Here is a 21,281-nt window from a genome sequence, read left to right on the forward strand (position 1 = left end):
GTGGCACAGCCAAGACAGAAACCATCTTTGCAACTCACTTTTATTGTTTCTTTATAAACTTCCTCTCACATGGAGGAATATATTGTTATAGTCATTAGCTTATCTCTTTTTTTTTTTTTAAACTCTATGCTAACAGCAATGGAGCCAAGAGGAGGAAAAACATAAGCTACAATAGAAAGGCACTTAGAACCTGTTAAAATACTGATATCCTGGAATGTGCAACAACAAACCCACAACAACAACACGTACACCAGCCCTTTCGAGCCTGGTCTATCACCAAGTCACATGCTGAGCTAACGTCACCTTCCAGTGCCCTGTTCCTCTGCTCCCTGGGCTTGAGTCTCAGAGCCCTGGCCCCCAGCTGGGGACTTAAGGCCTGGGTCCTGGGTGGGGCCTGAAGAAAGGAGACCAGCTCCCTCCTGTTCTGCTCACAGCCCCTTCAAGGGGCAGAAGCAGCACTGCCAGGCCCTGTTAGGGCACCCCCTCTAGGACAGAAGGGCAGTCGGGAGAGGGTAGAGTCCGCAGAGCTGCTGAGCACCCCCTGCTGGCCTGCAGCCTCCAGTTCTATAGCAGGGGAAACGGAGTGCTTGGTCATGTGGCTGAGGGGCCAGGAGTCCTGGCTGCTGGGCCAGCGCCTCCCAGGTGGCACCAGGCCACCTCCAGAGAGGGAACAGTGAGGGCTCAGGGTGAGGGGAAGCATCTGCCGGGGCCCCGAGGCCTGGTGGGATCGGGCCGTGGGCTGTGGAGCACATGGAGCACCAGCGTCCTTAGCTTATTCTGGCCCGTGCCATGGGGGAGGTGGTGGGCAGGGGTGGGGACACCTCTAAGACAGAGGCTCTGGGAAATAGCCGACGGACACAACCATGTCTTAAATCCAGGCTCCTTCCTCTAGCTTCCCCTTCCCAGGCGGAGGGCTCGGGTGCTCCTATGGCTATCCTTGTTTGCTTCTCCACCCTCAAGCCCAGGGCTTTCAGTCCATGGCCTCTGGAAAGCTCCCATGCCCAGCACTGGCCCGGAGCCCTGCCTCCCCTATGTGCTTGGCTGTGACTTGACACCCCCAGAATGGGAGCTGTGTCCCAGCCTGGGGTTGTCCCTGGCCAGCCTCCTACCTCCTGACACCCTGCAAACCTCCATAGTCCCTTGTGCAGAGTGGCACTACCCCAAGCCAAGCCCTGCCCCACCTGTTCCCTGAGCCAAGCAAGGGCCCGGCGTCCTGGCCTCTCCCCTCGCTCAGGGCTCCCTAAAAGTAGAGGGAGAAGGCCCAGCAGTGAAGGGGCAGGCGAGTGGTCAGCAGTCCCCGCACTGTGGAGAGCGTCCAGCCCGGGGAAGGGGCCGAGCCTCCGGTAGTGCTGGCTGTTTTTGGACGGGCTAGTAGTAGTGAGGGGCAGCTGGCAGAGCGGGCCTCCCTCTCTGAGTTTGGAGGCGCCTTGTCATAGGGATAAGGTGGCTTCTTCCTGTGGCTTTGCCTGTGTCTGTCTTGCTCTCCCTCTGGAGGGTGGGCCAGAGGGAAAGGGGTCCAAGAAGCCCCCAGAACAGGGGCCCAGAGAGGCTAGGCAGGATGGGAACATGGCTGGCAGGTGGGCAAGGCAGGGAGGGAGGATGACCTACCCAGGCTGGTGAATGGATGAGGGAGGCATGGGGGAGGGGGGCTGGGAGACTGAGGGCTAAGTGGAGGACAGGGCAGGGGGAGGGCTGGAGGCGAGCGAGGCCTTAGCACCCAGGAGCACGGCTCACCCTGGCTGGCAGCACTAACCCCTGTTCCGGAGCCTGGGACACCACCAATGACCTTCTAGCACCATCCTTGCTGCCCAGCTTGTCTGGGGCTGGGTCTGCCTGGGGGACCCAGCCAACCAGGCCCGGGGGGCAGGAGGACATTATTGCTATTTCGCAGAAAAGTTTCCGTTCGTCAGGGGCAGGGTTGGGAGCTGCTAGCCAGGCTGCGGGTAGCCGTCCAGCAGGCAGGTTCAGTTCACCACGGCTGGCTTGAGCAGCACAGAGCCCGGCGGAATGACCACCCAACCAGGGGCGAGTGCCTCCGGGCTGCTGGCTGCCGAGTTGACGCCTGTGGACAGGTCCAGCACAGTGCCTGGCAGCAGGGGAAGTCCGTCAGGGCTTGGCCGGGAGCGGCTGCTCTCAGTCCTCTCCAGGGGCGTCTTGCGGCCCTCCATGCCCAGAGACCTGGCTGGGACTGCCCCACGCCCCTTCTCCCCCTCGGCTTTGCCGCCAGCGGAGCCAGCGAGGAGGGAGACCACAGGCAGGCCCAGTCCACCAGCCCCAAATGGTGAGGGCAGCAGCGGGTTCTTAGCCAGATTGAGGGGCAAGACAGGGCCCGGCAGCCCAGGGCCCATGCCGCCCGGCCCCCCACCACCCCCGCCATTGCCACAGGCTAGGGCACTGAGGTCAAGGGGGCCGGGGGCCAGGGGCAGGGGCAGACCGGGCAGGCTGGGGCCTCCAAAGAGGGCAGCAGGGTTGGGGATGATGATCTGGGCTCCGCTGACATAGGGGCTGCCATCGGGGGTGGGCAGTGGTGGTTTGGGGGGCGGGCGCAGCTGCAGGAGCTCTTGCTGCTCAGGAGACACAAAGTGGCCGTGGGCCTTGATGTGCTTGCGCAGCGAGCTGGGGTCCGTGTAGCGCTTGTGGCAGCCGGGCATCTTGCAGTAGTAGGGCTTGTCCACATAGTGGGTGCGTGTGTGCTTGAAGCGGTCGCTGGAGTTGGAGTAGCGCTTGTTGCAGCCCTCGTAGGGGCAGACGTAGGGCTTCTCACCTGCGGGGCGGGGTGGGCATGAGGGGCCTCTGCGCACACGGGGGGACCCCAGGCCCCTCACCCTAGATGCGGTCCCCCTGAGAGCACTGACTGTCCAATGGGAGGGGTGGTGTCCCCAGCAAGAGATCTGATCTCTGGCAAGAGATCTGATCCCTGGTGCAGACAGCAGGGCATGGCCACGGAGAAGCTGGCCTGATCACTCCCCGCTCTGCTGTGGCCTATGTGCGTGCCTTTGGCTTCAGTCCTGTGCTCTGAATTGGGGAGGACAGTGACCACTGCGACAGGCAGGACCGCAGATCTGCTTAGATGCTGCTGAAGACCCTACTGGGGGGGGCGCCCACAGTGAGCACTGCAGAATGCCCTGTACGCTGGATGTGGTCCTGGCACAGCAGAATGCCTCCAGATTGAACCCATGTCTGGTAGCTGCTCCAGGCGGGGCACCCTTGACGTGCGGCGGGCCCGCAGCGAGATGTGCTGTATGAGTGGAAGGGCGCGTACCAGACTGCGCTTCCAGACTTCGTACAGAATTAACTCGTGTCTCACTGCTGGCTTTTTAATACATCTGATTCAAGGAATTTCGTTACAATTCATCTCACCTATTCCTTTGTCCTTTCTTCAATGCAGCAATTAGGACTTCTTTCATTTTTTGGCAATTAGGAAGTTTAAAATTAGGTGTGTGGCTCTGTCGCCAGCGCTGACCCCACCGGGAGCTGGAGTGAGCACTGCCTAGTGGGTGGCACCCAGCGGATGGTCACACTGACAAGGGTGCCGGGGCCACACAGGAAGATGGATCCAAGGATCAAGTTCCCGGAGAGGCTTCCCCCCGCCGCCCCCCCATTACCCTCCCCGCCCCGGCTGCTCACCTGTGTGCGAGCGGTTGTGGATCTTCAGATTCTCCAGGCGGGAGAAGCTCTTGCTGCAGGTCGGGCAGCGATGCGGCTTCTCGTTGGTGTGTGTGCGGATGTGGATGAGCATCTTGTACCTGCTCCAGGGAGGCCACAGGGGAGCTCGACGCCGCTCGCGGGACACCCAAGCCCCCCTCCCACTCCTGCCCAGCACCCCCTCGCTCCCCCTCACCTGGCATTGAAGCCTCGGCCGTGGCGGGCACAGCCCTCCCAATGGCAGCAGTACCCTGCGTCCTTCTCGGGCTTGACGTGGTAGTCGTTGACGTGATCCACCAGGTCTTGGAGGAGCTCGAAGAGCTGGTTACACTGCGGGGCAGGGGAGGGTTCTGAGTCTGCATGGGGCCGCCCACCCCAGCCCCGGCCCCCATCTTCCTGGCCCCCCAACTCACCTTGGCCCAGCGACACACCAGCTGTTTGGGCAGGGGGAGCTCTGGTGAGAGGCACTTGTCCTTGGGGGCGGTAAGGAAGGAGGAAGCAGGCAGGTGCAGGGCCCCCCCGGAGCCCAGAGGCAGGAAGAACTGGAAGGAACTGGGGACGCCATCCAGATAACGCAGTGGCTGGAAGTCCTGGGGGGCAGGGGGAAGGCAGAGTGGGCTAGTGCCCCCCGCTGGGCCAGCAGGCCTAGGCCCGCCCGCTCTGTCTCCTTCTGTGGCAGGTTGAGTTGTCCCAGTTCCAACCCCCTGCACCTATGGCTATGAGCCTAGTTGGAAATGCAACTGTAGATGCAATCGAGTTAAGTCACACTGAGGGCGCTGGGGTGACTCAGTCCGCTAAGCATCTGACTCTTGATTTCAGCTCAGGTCATGATCTCAGGTTTGTGAGATCAAATCCAGCTTGGGCTCTGCACTGGGCATAGAGCCTGCTTATTAAGATTCCCTCTCTCCCTCTCCCTCTGTCCCCCACCCCCATTCTCTCTCCCTCTCTCCCTTACCCCCACCCCTGCTCACTCTCTTTCTCTATCTCCCTCTCAAAAAGAAAAAAAAAATATATCATACTGGATTGGGGAGTACTAAATCCAGTGATGGTTGTCTTCATAAGAGAAAGGGAAATTTGAACTCAAAAATACACAACAGAGGAAGAAGGCAAAGTGGCACCAGAGGCAGAGATTGGAATGACACAGCTACAAGGCAGGGGACACCGGGAGCCACCAGAAGCTGTAAAGAAGCAAGTAAATATTCTTGCCCAGAGCCTTCGGAGGGAGCACAGCCCTGTCAATACCTTGATTTCAGACTTTAGCTTCCAGAACTGTGACAGAATAATACATTTCTGTTGTTCTAAGTCACCCAGTTTGTAGTCCTTTCAGGAGACCAGTACACCTCTTTTCCAGAACCCTCACGCCCTCCTTACCGGGGCAGCAGGCACTGCAGGCAGGTCTCCGTTGCCCTGGCGCTCAGGGGACAGTGAGCTGCTGCCATTGGGAGAGTCCAGCCCGGACGGCGGTGATAAGCTGAGGTCCACCAGAGGGGCCGCCGAAAAACGTCCCTCTACCTTCTCGGGGAACTTGGGGTTCAGCAGGAAGCCTAAGGGAGAAGCACTCTTCAGGGGTACTAGATCGGGAGTCTCCGAATCCCCCACCGTGACCCTGGAAGCAGATACCAGCCACACCGCCAGACCACGCTGGGACCCCAAGCATCTGAGCAGCAGCCTGCACAGCTGAGTGTGTGGCCTTCGCCACCAGGAGAGCTCAGCCGCTGGGTAAGCCCGTGAGTGGGAAGTACCCACTGAACGGGAGCTTGAAGCCAGGCTCCTGGCCTGCTGTCACCCTGCCAGCTGGGGACCTTTCTGACTTCTCCCGGGCCCCTTCCTGCCTCCCTGCGCCCTTCTGTAAGAGGGGTTTGGGCCAGGTTGCTTCCAGAGCCTTCTAGCTCAGACATGGTGGGTCTGGTTTTCAGGTCTCAGGCTTCTCGGGCTTCTTGGGCAGGCAGAGTGGAAGTCCTGAGCCCCAAGCACCCCCGAGAAGCACTTCTCTGGGCTCAGTCCCCAATCTGAACGGACCTGACTGACCAGCCACGCTGCCTCAAAGCCCAGGAGTTGGGTCACAGGGCCTTGGTATCCCCTGCTCCCCCTTACCAGCTCCTCCATGTCCTCCCCGAGGCCTAGTTTGAATCCTGGCTCTGCTGTGCCTGCTTCATGAACTGGGTAGATCAGTTGCCTCCCCCCAGGGACAGTGTCACCTCCAGAGACAAACTGCTGGGAGGATAAATGGACAAGAGCTCTAGCTCTAAGCTGAAAGCTACGAGGGGCTTGCTTACATCCTGGGGGACACACCTTGGACGTTCTTCCCATTGCCATGGCTCCATCGGGGCTGGAGACCCCCCTGCCCTGCCAGGGGTTCTGTACCTGAGGGTGGGGAGCCCGGAGAGCCCGGGGTGGGGCTGTCATCCACCAAGCCGAGCTCCCTGTGCAGAGCTCGGTGCCGGACCACACTCAGTGTCCTCTCCCGCTTTTCTCTCGCCGCCCGGAGCTTGCTGATGCTCAGCTTCAGGTCGAGCGGCTCGTCCAAGGAGTGCATGGTGATGGGGTGCTGGGTTGGAGGTGGCTGTAGGCAGCGGGGCGCCCCCAAGCTGGGATTCAGGAAGGAACCTGGGGGAGGACAGGAGTACTGTGACACCGTGACCTCAGGCTTCTCAGGCTGCACCCACAGAGGCCACCAGGGGAGGGAGGCATGGCTGTGCGGCAGCATAAGCACTATCTCCCTGGGAAGGGGGACCCTGAGGGGCTCTGGCCGCGGGACACAGGAGCACCAACCACCCGCTGAGAGCTTTGATATCCACTGCCCTCAAGACTTTTAGAGGCAAAGCTCAGAGAGTCCATTTTGCCATGAAACTGAGTTTTAGAGATATTGCCTCAGGTCACAGAGCTAAGAAGCAGCAAAGCAACCGGCTTCAAGGCCAGGTCTTCTGGGAACTGGTCAGCCAAGTCCCAAAGGTCATTTCTGACCAAATGGGAAGTTGTGCTCAGGATCACGTGCCTGATTTGAGCCTGAGGACCCAGAACCAAACCAGAAGAGCAACAAGCATCTTCCAAGGTCACTGTTAGTGGCTCTCCACTACTGATCGCCCAGTGCTCACCGTGAGAGGCCTCCCAGGCAGCTGTGGTCACCTGCAAGGGAAGGAGGCTGAGAGCTTGTCTCAGGTGAGCTGCGCAGAGCCTGGCCCAAGGGATGGGGTTGCAGACAGGGGGCCTTGCCTCCCACGTAAGTTGGGAAGAAAGGTACCCATAGGCACGGGGAGCCCGAGGGCTCTGGGTCGCCACCAGGGGGCAGTTGGGGACTGTGGCCCAGCCAGGCCAGCCCCGGACAGGGTTGGAGGGAAGTAGACCAGCTCGGTCTGGTGGTTAATAAGATACATCCATCCATCATTTTTTTTTGCAGGGGGCGGGGGGGGATGATATTCTTTTATTATACGTTCTCACGCTGGTATTTTCACGGTTTCTTAGAAATTATCAATGGTGTGATTTTCTTCACATTCAAATGACCCAAGAACAAGGTCAACTCTATTCCAACCTCCAACTTTTTCCAGGGGCTACCTTTCCACATGTGGTCGAAGTGTGTCCTTGCATTTGCTAATTGAGGTGATTACACCTTGAAAATCTATCCATTGAACAAGGCAACACTATGAGATACTCCACATCATTCACCCAATCCACGTTTTCATAATTTAATACATAACACCCCGTAACCACCACATGGCACATGACCATACGTTTCAGCTGTGCGTGTGTGTGTTTGTGTGTGTGTGCCATGTGTGCACACGCACCTCTCTCTCTCTCTCTGGGAACCAGAGTTGCCCACGTGTGTGCTTCATGGAGCCCAAAGGAGGAGGACAGCCCTCACGTCCCCACTCATCTTTCCTCCAGGCCATGCACCTCAGCAACTTTGGACAATCTTCTCTGGTCCCAAGTCCTGGCCCATCCATCTACCTTGACAAGCTCTCCTTCTGCCAAGACCCTCCAGGCACACAGGGAACAAGGCAGTCCCCTACCTCAATTAGGACCCTCTGCTTTGAGGACATCCCAAGACCCTACCAGCACATGGCTAAATATCGGAGCCCAAGGAGAGGCAGCCACTCTTGGTTGTGGGACCCAGTCTGTGACCTGACTTGTCCCAGTTAAACTGCATCAGGTGGGACCAATCAGATCTGTTTGGATCTGTGGCCAGGCCGAGAATGGGCCAGAGGCTCCCAGTGAGGCAAGTGGGGCTGGGATCAGGCTGCCACCCTGTCCTTTAGGCGCTCCAGACCCAAGGCGGGCAGGTGGGTGGATGACAGTGATGGATGGACCCCCCCCTCCACTCTCCTCTGGCTGGGCAGGGAGCTGCCCTCTGCCTGACCCCCCTCCCCCAGTTATGTCTGTCTGTCTGCCTGTCCCTCCACCTGTTTATTTTTAGACACAGGCCCAGTCCAACCTCCCTGAAGTCCTCTGCGCTGGGAGCCTGGGAGGGGAGGAAGGAAGTAAATATTTATGCTGATTAAGAATTCAGGAGCCAGGAAGGGCTGGTGGCCTGGTCCCTCAGCTGGCCTAGGGCCACAGGCCTCCCCACAGCCTCCAGCCTCCACCCACAACTGGACCTTCCAGAGAAGGGGACCATGTGTGCTGGATGGTCTGGGAACTGGGAATTCAAACTGATGCTTTGGCAACCCTGCCCAGGTAACATCCTTTGGCATCTGCCTTATTGCCCTCTGTCCCAGGCCAGAAGAGGTCCAGGGAGGAGTCCTAGACCCTGGGTCATCTTGTTCTTAAGACCTGCAGGAGACATGCCTCAACATACAACTAGGGAGCTCCCCCCCACAACCCGGGCCAAGAGGAACCTGTTTGCCAGGAGGGGTAGGCACAGTACCCAGGTGGGAGTGGGGACTCCAGCACCCCCGCTTAATCAGCAGGCCCAGTCCCCAGAGAACCCCTCCCAAACACATACATACACACTTCCTGTCACTGGGTTCTGCCCAAGGAAGCAGGGATTCATTCCCACAAAGAACCCAGAACCCAGTCCAGAGACCCACTCCTTTGGGAAAGTAGGAAGAATCCAGCCCAAAAGCCTGCTGCTCTCAGCATCTCCCAACCCCAGCCTGGCCCCACCCAGAACTGTCCTCCAGAAGGGGGCCCTACACCAACGGGAAGACCCCCTATGACCTCTCTCCTGTCCTGACCTTGGCCAACCTCAAGGTGTCTCCTTCCACTCCCCACCCCCAAGCTTGCAGAAGCCATTTCTGAACCCGCTCTGCTCTTTGTTCCGCGGCTGGGTGAAGGGGGCACGGCGACAGCCAGGGTGGCACTCTCCTGGGCCTCCGAGGCTCACAAGAGAAGGAGAAAGGCCTGTCACCGGATTCGACGCTCCTGACACCCAGGCGGGCAGGAGGGAGGCCACTCGGGCGTCGCGTTTCCCAGAGCAGGCGAGGGCCGCCCAGAAGGGTGCCGCGCGTGGCTCCTAGAGGACAGGCGAGCTTCGGAAGCGGCGGCGGAGCCCGCGGCCGGGCGCGACCCCTCGCCGCAGGCGGGCGGGCGGGAAGGCGGCGCCGAGGTGGTCGCGCTGCCGGGCGCCGCGCCGCTACTCCAGCTGCGAAAGGAACTAATTAGAGCCCAGGGAGCGGGAGGAAGCGGGGCGGCGCGGGGACCACCGGGGCGGCAGGGCGGGCGCGGGACCCCGGCCGGCCTCCCCGCGGGGCGGGGGGTCACCCCGAGGGTGGGCCGCTCTGGCCCCCCGGGGCCCGGCCCCCGCCCGCCGCGCCCGCCCCGCCGGCCTGGCCCAGACAATGGCGGCTATTGTGCGCCCGCCCCGCGGCGCGCAGACGGCCCCCAGCTGCAGCGCCCGGCGAGCGCCCCCGCCCGGCCTACCTGGCGGCCGAGCCCACCCGCGGCGGGCGGGGCGAGCGCGGGGCGAGCGCGGGGGGCGGGGGAAACCGAGGCCCGGACCGCTACTGACCGCGCCGGGGCGCTGTGTAGTGGGGCGGGACGCACACCCCACGCGGCGAGGGGCGGTGAGCAGGCGTCCAACACTACCCTGTGCCAAGCACCGGCTGTCCAAGAATTCTCTGAGCCCTCTAAAACCCCTACTGGGAGGAGATGCCGTCGTTGCCCCTGTGGTACACATGGGGAAACTGAGGCTCGAAGTCACCAGGCTCGGAGCGGGTGGGGGGGGGGCGGGGGGGGTAGTGGGCTGGACTCCACGCTGGATAAAGCCTCTCCTTCCCTGCCTGGAGGGAGTTAGCCGGCTGGCCCGGGGATTGGAGGGCAGCCTGTGTAGGTGGAGGGGGCAGCTAGGCATATCCACTCTGAGAAACACTCAGGGGCTCCTTGCCAGAAGCAGAGAGGACAGGACTCTCTGTAAGATGGGAGCTCTCCCTGCCCACCCCACAGCAGCATGGGGCCATATAAGGGACACCCCCCCTTACTGCCCCTGTGGTCCTGATACTGCCCCTTGGTCAGCCATGGCCCATCTGGCCGAGGATTTGGGGACAGGGGTCTAAGACGCACCTTGCAAAAGCCCAGTGGCTTTCTTGATATGGCATGGAAAGGGGAAGTGAGTTCCCAGCCTCCCCTGTGCTCTGTGGGTGCTGGGGTGTTTGGTGCCTGGGAAGATTGCTACCGACATGCAGTTCTTGAAGATGGGGAAGCTGAGGGCTGGAGTGGGGAGCAAGCCCCCTGGAAGGCTTGGGTGAAGGTTACATGACAACAGGACCAACAGCCAGTCTGACAGACAGTCAGACGAAGAGCCAGCACCTGTTAAGGCAGGTTCTGGCCACCCCCAATTTTACAGATGTAAAAACTGAGGCCCAGGGAGATTAAGCGACCCATCCAAGATCACACAGCTTGTCTGTGGCAGAACTGGATTTCAAGCCCAGGTGAGTCCTGAAGCCATGTTCACTATCAGCCCTTCCTGTGCCCATGGATGTTGGGAGGGCAGGCAAAAGGGGTCCAGCTTGGCACCCCCGCCCTGCCCAGGGGTTTGTGGGAGCTATGTACAGAACCTAGGAGGGGCAGCAGGCAGTGGGTGGGCATTGGAGGGGCCAGCTGGGGGCGGGGGGCGCCCACAGGGAGGCTTGGAGAGTTGAGGGCAGATCCGCTGCCAAAGCAAACGGCCCCACATTCCTGGGAACTGCTCCTGCTCCCTCCCTGCTCTGGCCAAGAGCTCCACCCTCCTGGCGGCAGGGGCTGGGGGCAGGGGTAGAGGCAGACCTCCTCCTCTCAGCGCCCCCCTTCCTGAGCAGGCAGCAGAGCATGGGTCCAAATCCCAGTCAGACCACCTGGGTCTCCCCCTTGGTCTGCTACTTCCTGCCCATATGACCATGTGATTTTCGGCAGGTCACCTCCCTGTCTTATTGTCCCGGCCTCTAAAAGGGGATGATGGTAACTGTAATAACTTCTCATTGGGTTTTGGGTGGTGATGCACACATCCAGTGATTTCTTAATGTTTCCCATTATTATGTAATATTCAGCAACTAAAATAATGCTGGGCCCACAGTAGGTACTCGATCAAACTTATTGAATTAACTGTCACCATCACTGACACACCCAGCCTTTGGCTAGTCTAGAACTATGAGGACCGCTGGGTGGGTGACGGACCCTCCCCATGGTATCCACAGACAACACTGTCTCAGCCTCACCTGAGCGCACCTGGCCTTCACCATAAGGTGCAACTAAACAAGCTTATGCCCCTCAAAGGGCCTCCGGCACCAGCTGTCCTGGGCAGTGGCCACAGCAGACCCTAGCCACCTTCTGGAGCCCAATTGCTCAAAGAAAAGGAGGGAGGTCCCAGAGGCCCTGAGGAGCCCTGGAAGGAGCAGACCTCCTCCCAGGACCCAGGGGGAGGGGCTTATCCTGAGGCCTCTCCTGCCCGGCAGGTCCCAGGAGAGGGGCCGGGCCGGGGGCTGGCCGCACTTTCTGTAAGACCAAGGGTTTGCCTTCCTGGGAACCTCTCCTTTGGCAGGCCGGCCCCTCTCCCATCCCAAGATGGGGCCTCCCCAGATTCCCCAGGGGCCGGGGGTGGGGGAGCAAGTGCCCCAGGTGGACCAGCGAGGGTTGAGCTCTCTGCCCTTAGTCATGGGGGCCTCAAGAAAGCCCTCAGCTGGGCAGCACCTGAAGAGGGGTGTGTGCCAGGAACTTCTCCCGCGGGAACGTTTAGATGGCGCTACCCGGAGTCAGGTGAGCTGGTGCTGGTCCTCTGTGCTCTCACCCCTGGCTGTGGGGCCTCAGGTGGGTCCCTGTTGCCCCCTATGAGCCTTGGTCAGAAACACAGGTACCACAGAAAGGGGCCAGCTCACGGGGCAAGGTGGGGGTTGGGGACATCCCGCAGGAGGAGCTTGGCCCCATGCCAGGCACGCAGGAGATGTGGCCCCGAGGGTTCTTGTTCCTGGCCCTGGGCTGGGGGTGCCCCATGCAATAACTCAGCCTGCCAAGGTCACCCAGATACTTGAGCAGTGCCTGAAGCTGGAAGGCTCACAGCTGGCTCCCCAGGCCTACCCCCACGCCAACCGCTCCCCCAGTCCTGGCTTCCTCAATGCTGCCAGGCTGGGGGCGGTAGCAACTCAACACATGGACCCCACCCACATATGCACAAGCACACTCACACAGATGTGCATGCCTGTCCAGCTGCAGGGGCCAGCCTGGCACAGAGGCCTCCCTTAGGCCCCCATCTCAGCGGCCTCCACCCCCTACTGCCTGCCTGCCTGCAGCCACCTTTGTACAACTATGTCTGGTATTTTCCTGTCTGCCCAGCTTGCTGGGGGCGGGGGGGTGGGGAGGTGGTGCGTGGGGCTTTGAGCACTGCCTGCACCTGGGCCTCTGCCAGAGGCAAGCCCGCCAAGCACCCCCCACGCCTGCCCTCAGAGTGGGAAGGGAAGAGCTGGCCCCAGGCCGCCCAAATCCCCAGGAGGAGCTGGCATGGGGGTGGGGGGAGCCCGATAGGGACACACACTCACTGAGGCCTCGGCAGTAGCAATCCAGGCCCCGCTAGGCAGCACTGCCACTCAGGATGGACAGGCAGAGCTGGGCACTCTGCCAGAATTCCCTGGGGCCAGCAAAGGCCATGGCCAGTGTCCCACAGGACATGGACGGGCACTCACCGCACCCCAACATAGAGGCAATCCATATGTGTCACACCTGTGCTCAAACACCAAACAGAGGACACGCATGTGACCGGTGTGGGACTCAGGAGTTATGAGGACGAGCCGCAGGGATGAGGCCCAGGCCCCAAAGGGAAGGCAACACTGCAGTTTCCCAACCAAGTCAGACTGTAAGACAACCCGATAAGCACCTCCTGAGTCCTGGGGGCTTGCCCACGGCTCACCCCTCCCACTACCCTGGGACAAGCACCAGGCCCACGGAATGGCACCTGCCAACTGAGAACGGAGGCTGGCAAGGCGGGCTCTGGACTTTGGCCCTCCCTTCCCTCCGCCTCATTTACCCCACCGCTCAGTTATGCATTCCAACACCAGGCCCTCCAACCCACTCAGTCCTGGGGGCCTCCAGATGAATGAGGATGAAAGGCCCCTGGACCTCAGTGGGGGAGCTTGAGCAGCGGGGTGGGGGAGGGCTGCTCCCAAGCAGTGGGGACACAGGGTGAAGTGTTGGGACATCGGGTCCTAACTTGTTCGGCAGCCCAGACAGGCCAGTCTGCCTCCCGCTCAGCATCACCATTCATCCTCCCGGTCCCCCACAAATTAGGTGCTAGTCTCCGTTTTCCAGAGAGGGGAGAGTGAGGCTTAGAGAGGTTCAATCACCTGCCAAGGGCACAGAGCTTGCAAGTAGCACATCTGGGGTTTACTGCCAGGTTCCAAAGCCCACACTCTTTCTGGGCCCAGGGCTGTAGAGGCCGGGGGTGTGGCCCCAGCTGACCTTCAGCAAAACTGCTTGTCACTTAGAAGAGAAGGAGGCCCAAGAGCAGGTCTGGGCCAGGACCTGGAGGGCCCCGGGAGCCATGGAGTGCTCTACACAGAAAGTACCCTCCTCTTTTCCAGGCCAGAGGCTCCTGCCCTCAAGCTCTCCCCAGCAGCACCTCCTTTCTCAGGATTCCCTTTCTTTCTCCCACAAGCCCGATGCTCACCTCTTCAATGCCAGCCCCCACACACCCTTCCACATCCCCATATTCTCCCCGGCTGCCACTTGCCTCCTTCCCCTTCCTGCAGCAAGTCTTCCCTGATTTACTCTCTCTGGCCTCAGACTCTTGGCAGCAGGTGCCTGACAGCTGAGCAGAGGACCTGCTCCTGTCCCTGCGTTGCTGAGGGAAGCATTCCCAGCCCCCTGGCGGCCTGTGCCGCCTGCCACGGTGATCCAGGGTCCAAGTCCTTGCTCCTGCTGTAATGCCACCAGCTCATGAACACACCTTGGATGCCTGACTCTGCACACGGGGTATTACATGCACTGCCCCGACCTCTGGCCCCAGCACTTAACCTCTGCTGCTGGCATTCAGCGCCTCATTCCAAGAAGGGAGTCCTAGAGCCAGGGAAGCCCTCCTGGAGGGGACCACTGCACTGTTTCCCACAGCCCCCATGCTGAGCTGACCCCCTCCACCACTGGGAACTGGGCAGTGATGCCAAGTGCTGTGGGCTCAATGCCAGAAAACTGGCCTGCCCCAGTCTGATGTGGGCAAAGCTCTGGGCCTCAGTTTCCCCATCCAGGAAAGGAAGGGGCTGGCCTCAAGTCCCCTGGAGCTTGAGCTCCCTAACCACTCCCTGAGCAGCACCATCACACCAGCCCTCCGCTCTTCCTGGCACTCAGCAATGTCCGTTGAAGGAATGAATCCAACTGTGAGGCCCACCAGCCGTGGGAGGTGGGGAAGGATGGAAGGGCTGAGCCCCAAGAAGGAAGTGGCTTGCCCAAGGTCAAGGTGAGAGTCGGGGCCTGGGTCTTGGCACAGAGGCCTCCTCCTCCCTGTCCAGGGCAAAGGACCTGTGGGCAGACCTGGATGAGGATGGGGTGGCCAGCATCTCCCTGATTCACTTGGGATGACTGGTAGGGCCCAGTTCCCCCAGCTTCTCTCCTGCCACTCCCACCCAGGGCTGGGATGGGGCCCACACCCAGAGCAGCCAGTGACCAGGCCCAACAGGGGCCCTGCCATGACTTCTGGACTCCACCCCCACACCCCTACCCTCCCCACCCCTGCCCACAGCCCCTCTTTCCTGCCTCCCTCACCTGTCCCCTGCTTGTCTCATTTGGCAGCAAAGCAAGTCTAGAAGCTGGGGGCAGTCTTCAAACCCAAAAGGAAACACCCACTGGGTAGTGCCCTGTCTGGCCTGGCCTGCTGCAGGCCCTTGGGGGCCCAGGGTCCACAGCACCCAGTAGGGTGAGCCCTAGGTGTCCTGAGGTGGTGGTGTGGGCCTGGCCTGAAAGAGGGTGGGGCTGGCGGGCAGCCAGCCAGCAGTACTGGGTGGGGGGGAGCTTTAGAACAGGCAGGACAATGGAGGGCCCCATAGCCCAGGGGGGAGGGGACATGGCAGCTCAGGGGCAGTCAGCCTGAAAGTGTGGGGATGGGGGTTGGGGGGCTCTGGATGTAGGAGGGAGTGGCCCAGGGGAGAAATGGCTCAGGCACGCTGGGACTTGCCAGCCAGACCCAGATGGACGATGGGGAGAAGGGAGGGCGACAGGCTTCCTCTGGACGCAGCTGCCCCCACATCACGCCCTCGTGCCCACACAGGGGATGGGGGGATAGAGCAGGGGACAGTAGAGCTGAGGGGATTCCCATGCTGAACTGACATCTCAGGGGCCAGAGCCAGACAGCCTTGGGCTCTGGTCCCCCTCTGTCCCTCCCTAACCCCAAGTGATCCCAGGCCAAGCCCTCAAATCTCTAAGTGTCAGTTCCCCCCCCCCCCAGCAGCCTCCACCCCCAGCCTTCAGACTCCCAGGGTCCCAGTGGGGCACTAGCCTGTGAGTGCATTTGTGCAAAGGAGACAAGACCCTCTGTCAGCTGGGCAGGATTGTTTTCCCAGGACTGAGTCAGGCAGCAACGCGGTCTCCTGGGGCCTCCGGAGCCTCCCACCAGTCCTTGGCCATGACTGGAGGAGGGGGCCAGGGGCTGGGTCAGTCCCCTCCCTGGGCAGCCATCTGCCAAGGCAGGAGGATGTGTGCGCACACATGTCGCACGCAGCATCGCGGGGCTGTCCCTGTACTACCTGGCTTCGCAGGCATTGAAGACAAAGGGCCCGAGGAAAGCCCAGCCTCTCCCCAGACCCCCAGTCATGGCACTGGAAGATTCTCAGGCCCTCTGCCCATCCCCCATCAGGGGCATCTGGAGCAGATGGAAAGTCCCCCCAACGCACACCCCAATGCTGGAATCACTTCACATCTCCGTGCCCCCAGGCTCCTCCCAGCCTGACCACCAGTTAACCAGAACACTCCATCCCATCTGGGAGGGGGAGGAGGAAAAGGCCAGAGCTCCGGCCCTTCAAGATGCCCAGAGCTGAGACCCCTTCCCTGCCCAGCCTGAAGGAGCTTGGAAGAGAAGCATCTTAGGGTGCTAGGATGGCAGGTCCGGCTCCGGGGCTCCCTGGGGGCCAGTTGGGTAGAGGCCCCCTCAGAGCTCCCTTGGGAGGGTCCCATACCACTAGTTCTGGAACGGGAAGAAGGCCCAGGGGCCCCTGCAGACCTGGGCCAGGCCTCACCTCCCCCACAGAGCAGTCTGGAGTTAAGGCCAGGGAAAGGGTGAGGTTTGGGGGCTGAGTGTGCACAGCTGCTGGGGCAGCTTGGGTTCCCCTCCAGAACAGGATCCCTTCTCATCCCGGGCTGGAAAACAGACCACCAGGTACCACCCCCACCAGCCAGAGCAGATCCAGGAACTTGGGCCCAGAAGCCCACTGGCCCTATTCCAGCCAAAGCTTTAGTTTCCTCGTTTGTCAGTGATCAATGGATCCTCCTCACCGGGCTGATGTGGCAATTCTAGGTGACAGATGTCAAGCCCTGCCAAGTTCCCGGGGCTGCTGGAAGGTGAGGATTTTCTCTGGGAGTTCCTCTCCCCAGGGCACTCCTTCCCCAGACACCCTGCCTCCCTAGGGACCTCAGCAGGCACTGTCCTGAGCTGGAGAACAGCAGAGGTTTGCAGAGCTGGGCTGGAGCCCCAGAGAGAATGGGGGTCTCTCTACTCTGGGCCATGCCCCTACACAGGACCCCCCAGCAGCCCATCCTTTCCTGTCCCAGCAGTGAAGCCTCAACTCTGGCGGGTCAGCAGAGCACCAGAAGTGCTACTGGAGGTGGGAAATACTGAGTCCCCGGCCCCAGCAGCACCTGACTCAGTATTCACCAGGCTGGCACCGAGGCGGGGTTGGGGGGATGTGTCCCAAGGGGCTTTGCAAAAGCTGTGCTCCTCCACACCCCGCTTTGGTGGCAGGCTGGGAAAAGGCCGGGCATCCCATCTCAGAGAGGGGACGCCCCATACCTATTGGGGCCATAGCAAGGGAACCAACTCAGGCAAGGGAGAGCTGCCTCTTTCTGGCTGGCCCTGAGCTGCCCCCTCACCAACCATGGACGTTCCCCACCTCCAGGTGAAGGGGGGATGGCCGGGCACCTTCCACCAGTCACCCTCTGGCCTCTGTCATCTGTGTGAGATATAAAATCACATTAAGAACCCTGACTAGAGGGGTGCCTGGGTGGCTCAGTGGGTTAAGCCTCTGCCTTCGGCTCAGGTCGCGATCCCAGGGTCCTGGGATCGAGCCCCTGAGGGCTCTCTGCTCAGCGGGGAGACTGCTTCCCCTTCCCTCTCTCTCTGCCTGCCTCTCTGCCTACTTGTGATCTCTGTCTGACAAATAAATAAATAAAATCTTTGAAAGAAGAGAGAAAAAAAAAAAGAACCCTGAGTAGAGGGAAGCACCCCCTGCAGCCTCAGAAAAGCTTCTTCCCCCCATTCCACCCAGCTCAGGGCCTCTCTGCTGCAGGCTGAATGCCCTGCTTGCATGAGGGGCCTCCACGGCCTCCCCTCCAACCCGGCCCCATATGCAACCTGGGGAGACATCCGGGGCCAGAGGGGAGAGCCAGGAGCAGCCATCTCCCCCACCAAACCCCAGTGTGCCTCCCAGCACCAGGGCCCCACCCCAAATGCCTCCCAACCAGCTCCTCGGCAGGCCCCAGCCCCAACATCTGGTCCCCCAGCCGCAGCTGTCGCCACCCTCCCTCATCCTGGGATTGCCCCAAACTCTGCCCAGCGCCCATCCCCACCCCACCCCCCTCGCCCAAGTGGGAAATTCGGATTCCAGGCCAGTCCGGGTAGATGAAAACGCACATGGGAAAATGTCGTCAGGAAAACACATTCTTCCTTCTATACCACAGTTCAGACCCCAGGAGGATTAGGTGGCAGAAGACACTCCCACCGCCTGGGGCCAAGGCCAGGCTGGGGAAGGAGGAGAGAGGGGAGTGTGGGAGCCACAAGGTGGGGCCGAGAGGGGTCCAGGGCCTCTGACAGGCCCCAAGGAGGGTCCCTGGCAGAGCTCTGTCCTCCTGCAGGCGGGTTCGCCCTCCACGGGCACTCCCAGTGAGGGGAGCCCAGGCAGAAGACATGGCTGTGGCTACCCCATCTGCAGCTGGCTTTTGAGAAACAACAAAAGCTTTGGGGGGACGCGGTTCCCATGATTGTTTGAAATGAGGTTTCTGGATGTCTGCGGCATCCAGTTGTTCGTATTGGCTCCACCCACGGATAATTGAGAGTTGGCTTTTGTTGGCCTGACCCCACTTCTCAGTACCCCCCCCAACAAATTTTCTGAGGGACTCTCGCTCGGGAAGTTCACCTTGTCTGACTTCTTGGTTTTACGGATGAGGAAACTGAGACCCAGAAAGGGGGTGAGAGGGAGCTGCCCCACGGGCCCCCGGGAGTTAGTGGCCTGGCCCAAACTCCAATCCAGGAGATCAGATTCCCAGGCCAGGGGCTTTTCTCACTCACCCTCAATGCTGTGGCCTGGCTCAACCGAATCCCCCAAAGCCACCAACTCTAAAAGCAGTGGTGCCTGGAAGTGGGGTGACTCACCGTCTGGCTTCCTGGGGCACCCCCTCCCCATCAGTGAGGGAGGGACTGGCAGGTGTCCCTGTGTAGAGAGCCAGGAGCAGGGAGAGGCCCCCCAGGGGACCTGGGCCAGGGTCACTCAGGGGCCAAAGAGCCCCAGCTGGAGGGATTTAACACCGAAGGTCAAAGGTCACAGACAGGGAAGGGTGGGCAGGCTCTGGGGGTCAGAGGGTCAGCGCTAATGGCAGCTCCGGAAAGGAGGGGGAGGGTAAGGAGCTAAGGAAAACAGGAACGCTTCCAAGGGGTCCTCAACCCCCATAAACTGTGCCCCAACTCCCTGGCACTGCCTCCTGGCTGGCTGGCTGTGGACAGGGCCAAGTAGAGCTGGGGGTGGGTTGTAAAATGGGCTGGGCTGCAGCTTGGAAAGGGGTGTCCTGGGAAGGGCTCCCCAGGTGCAGCCCTTCCCCCAGAGTGGGCGAGGGCCAGCTGGGAGGCCCAGCCCAGGCCCAGAGGGGAGAAGGAGGAGCAGAGGGGGAAGGCTCGGAGGTCACGGGGAGGGATGTGTGGGGAGGGATGTGTGGGACGGGCTAGAACAGCTGTGGCACTGTGGCACCAGGAGCGGGGCTTGCAGGGGACTGGGTGGGTGGGCAGACGGAAGGGGTCAGTTTCCCGTTCCCTGAGCTTGGGAGCTGCGGAAGGCCCTGGGGGACCGGAGTGTCTCCTGCTGACCCTCAGCTTCAGCTAAGCCCCGCCTTCCCTCCAGGACGTAAGACCCTCAGGAAGGCCACCTCTGAAGACCACAGCTCAGGCCCTGTCCCTGGCCTAGACCAAGAGCCACGAGAGCCCAGGCCTTGGCCAGGTCTGCGGCCGGCCTGGCTGCCCCCTCAGTGTCAAGCGTTCCCTTCAGAGCCAAGATCCTGGGCTGTGATGGCTGGGGGCCCAGGGCTCCTCCCAGGATCCCTTCCCGCTTCCCAGGCTCCAGGGCAGGGCCAGGATCCCTGCAACCATCACTGCCCTGGGAGGACAGGCCAGGCGGTCCTTCCTGGACAGGCGGACAAGCAGCATGCTGCCCTGCTGTGGCCTGAGTACCCGACAGGCCAGGGCAGTGTGCCAAGGCCTCCAGGTGCCAGCCTGGCTTCCAGCCCCACTCCCGGGGGGCCTGCGGGGAAGCAGGGTGCCGGTATCTCCCTCCCTCGGGATGCACCTGCCTGCCTCGCCCCCTCCCCCACTCCCTCCAGACCCTCCTTCAGGCCCTTTGGATACCCCTGCCCTCTTCACTTTGCCAGCTTCTTCTGCTTCCACCCAGACAGCAGTGGAGGAGGAGCAAGTGCCAGACAGGACTCCGGCTCCCAGGCCCGACGCGGCAGCACCCCGTCCTGACCCCCAGAGACGCCTCCCTCCCCCGGCCGGGGAAGGGCCCAGGCTAGCCAGGCGCAGCAGTGGGGAGACTTTCCGGGACAAGGGAGGAGACACCTTTCAAACCCCGTCCTAGAAACAGCCCCGGCGCAGCCCTGGGAAGGGGCGACTGCCCCGCTGCCCCAGACAACTTTGTGCCCAGGCTCCGGGGGCCCCCCTCACCCTGCAGCGCGCCCCCACCGCGGCCGCCCAACTTCCCCGCCGAAGTTTGCTCCCGCCCTGGGCCCGGTCTTGGGTCGGCCGGGCCTCCGGACGGAGGGAGGGAAGGAAGCACGAGAGAGACGATGAGACTGAGGGACGGGGCCGGGGAGCCGGCGAGGGAGGGAGCGCGCGAGCCAAGCGAGCGAGGGAGCGAGCGCAGGGGCCCCGGCGAGGGCTCACAATGGCCCGGGGCGCGGCGGAGACGCGGGAGGAGGAGGCGACCCTGGGGTCCCGCAGCCCCCAGGCCTCCGCGCGACAGCCCGGCCCCCCCGCCGCCCTCCCAGTCCCGTCCCCACGGCGCGACGCCCCGAGGCTTCCTACCTCGGCGGCGGGGGTGGTCGGGCTCCCGGCTGCGGGCTCCGGCGGTCGGGGGGCGGCGGGGGAGCGAGCGGGGGAGGGGCCGGGGCGGGCGGGGGCCCGGGCGCGAGGCTCACGGGGCGCGGGCTCCCCTGGCACGGCCGCCCGGCGCCCGGCCGCTCCGCCACATCTGCAGCTCCGGCAGGGAAGGTGGCCGCGGCGGCCGGGCGGTGCGGGGATGTCTTAGAGAGGGAGGGAGGAGGGAGGAGGGAGGCGGCGGGAGGAGGGCCCGGCAAGCCTCGGAGGAGGGGGAGGAGGAGGGGCGCGGGGGGCGGCCTAGCTCCCTCCTCCCTCCCCCGCTGGTTCCCTCGCGCCCGCCCTCCTAGCAAACCCCTCTCGCTGCGGCGGCCCCAGGCCCGGGGCGCCAGCTGCCAGGCGGGGCGTGCGCGTCGGGGGGAGGGGGCGGCTGGGAGTCGGCGCTGGGCCGGGGGAGGGGTGGGAGCGAGGGCGGCGGGGCCGCGAGGAGAGGGGACGCCGGGCCGCGGCCGAGCGGCGCGCGTCCACCTCGGCCCCATCCTCCGGTACACCCCCTCCCGCCGTGGCCCCGCCCCCGGCCCGAGGGCAGCGCTGGGACACGGCCCGGAGGTGGCCTGGGGGTGGCGGGGGCGGGGGGGGGAGGGATGTCCCGCCCGTGGGGAAGCCGGGGGAGGGGGCAGGCGCGCCGTTGACCGGAGGGAGGGCGAGCGGGCCCAGAGGAAAAGCCCCGAAGACCGGGAAGATG

The 21,281-nt window shown here is 62.3% G+C and overlaps 1 protein-coding gene across 3 annotated transcripts; it reads right to left on the reverse strand.

Annotated features, from left to right (window-relative positions):
* Positions 1–24: 24 nt before the first annotated feature.
* On the reverse strand, positions 25–20,803 carry GLIS2 (GLIS family zinc finger 2). Of its 3 annotated transcripts, XM_032328653.1 has the most exons (7): positions 20,525–20,803; positions 6,010–6,252; positions 5,017–5,189; positions 4,059–4,235; positions 3,842–3,975; positions 3,628–3,749; positions 25–2,764 (listed from the first exon to the last, which is right to left on the reverse strand). In XM_032328653.1, exons 2-7 carry the CDS (start codon positions 6,179–6,181, stop codon positions 1,965–1,967), a joined length of 1,578 nt encoding a protein of 525 aa, XP_032184544.1. In that variant the 5' UTR covers positions 6,182–6,252; positions 20,525–20,803; the 3' UTR covers positions 25–1,964. The 3 variants fall into 3 exon arrangements, with proteins under 3 accessions (XP_032184544.1, XP_032184542.1, XP_032184543.1); XM_032328651.1 differs by lacking the exon at positions 20,525–20,803 and having other exon boundaries at positions 6,010–6,971; XM_032328652.1 differs by lacking the exon at positions 20,525–20,803 and having other exon boundaries at positions 3,628–3,746; positions 6,010–6,969.
* Between the last annotated feature and the right edge of the window lie 478 nt (positions 20,804–21,281).

The sequence above is a fragment of the Mustela erminea genome, chromosome 20 (genome assembly GCF_009829155.1).
Source record: "Mustela erminea isolate mMusErm1 chromosome 20, mMusErm1.Pri, whole genome shotgun sequence".
NCBI classification, from domain to species: domain Eukaryota; kingdom Metazoa; phylum Chordata; class Mammalia; order Carnivora; family Mustelidae; genus Mustela; species Mustela erminea.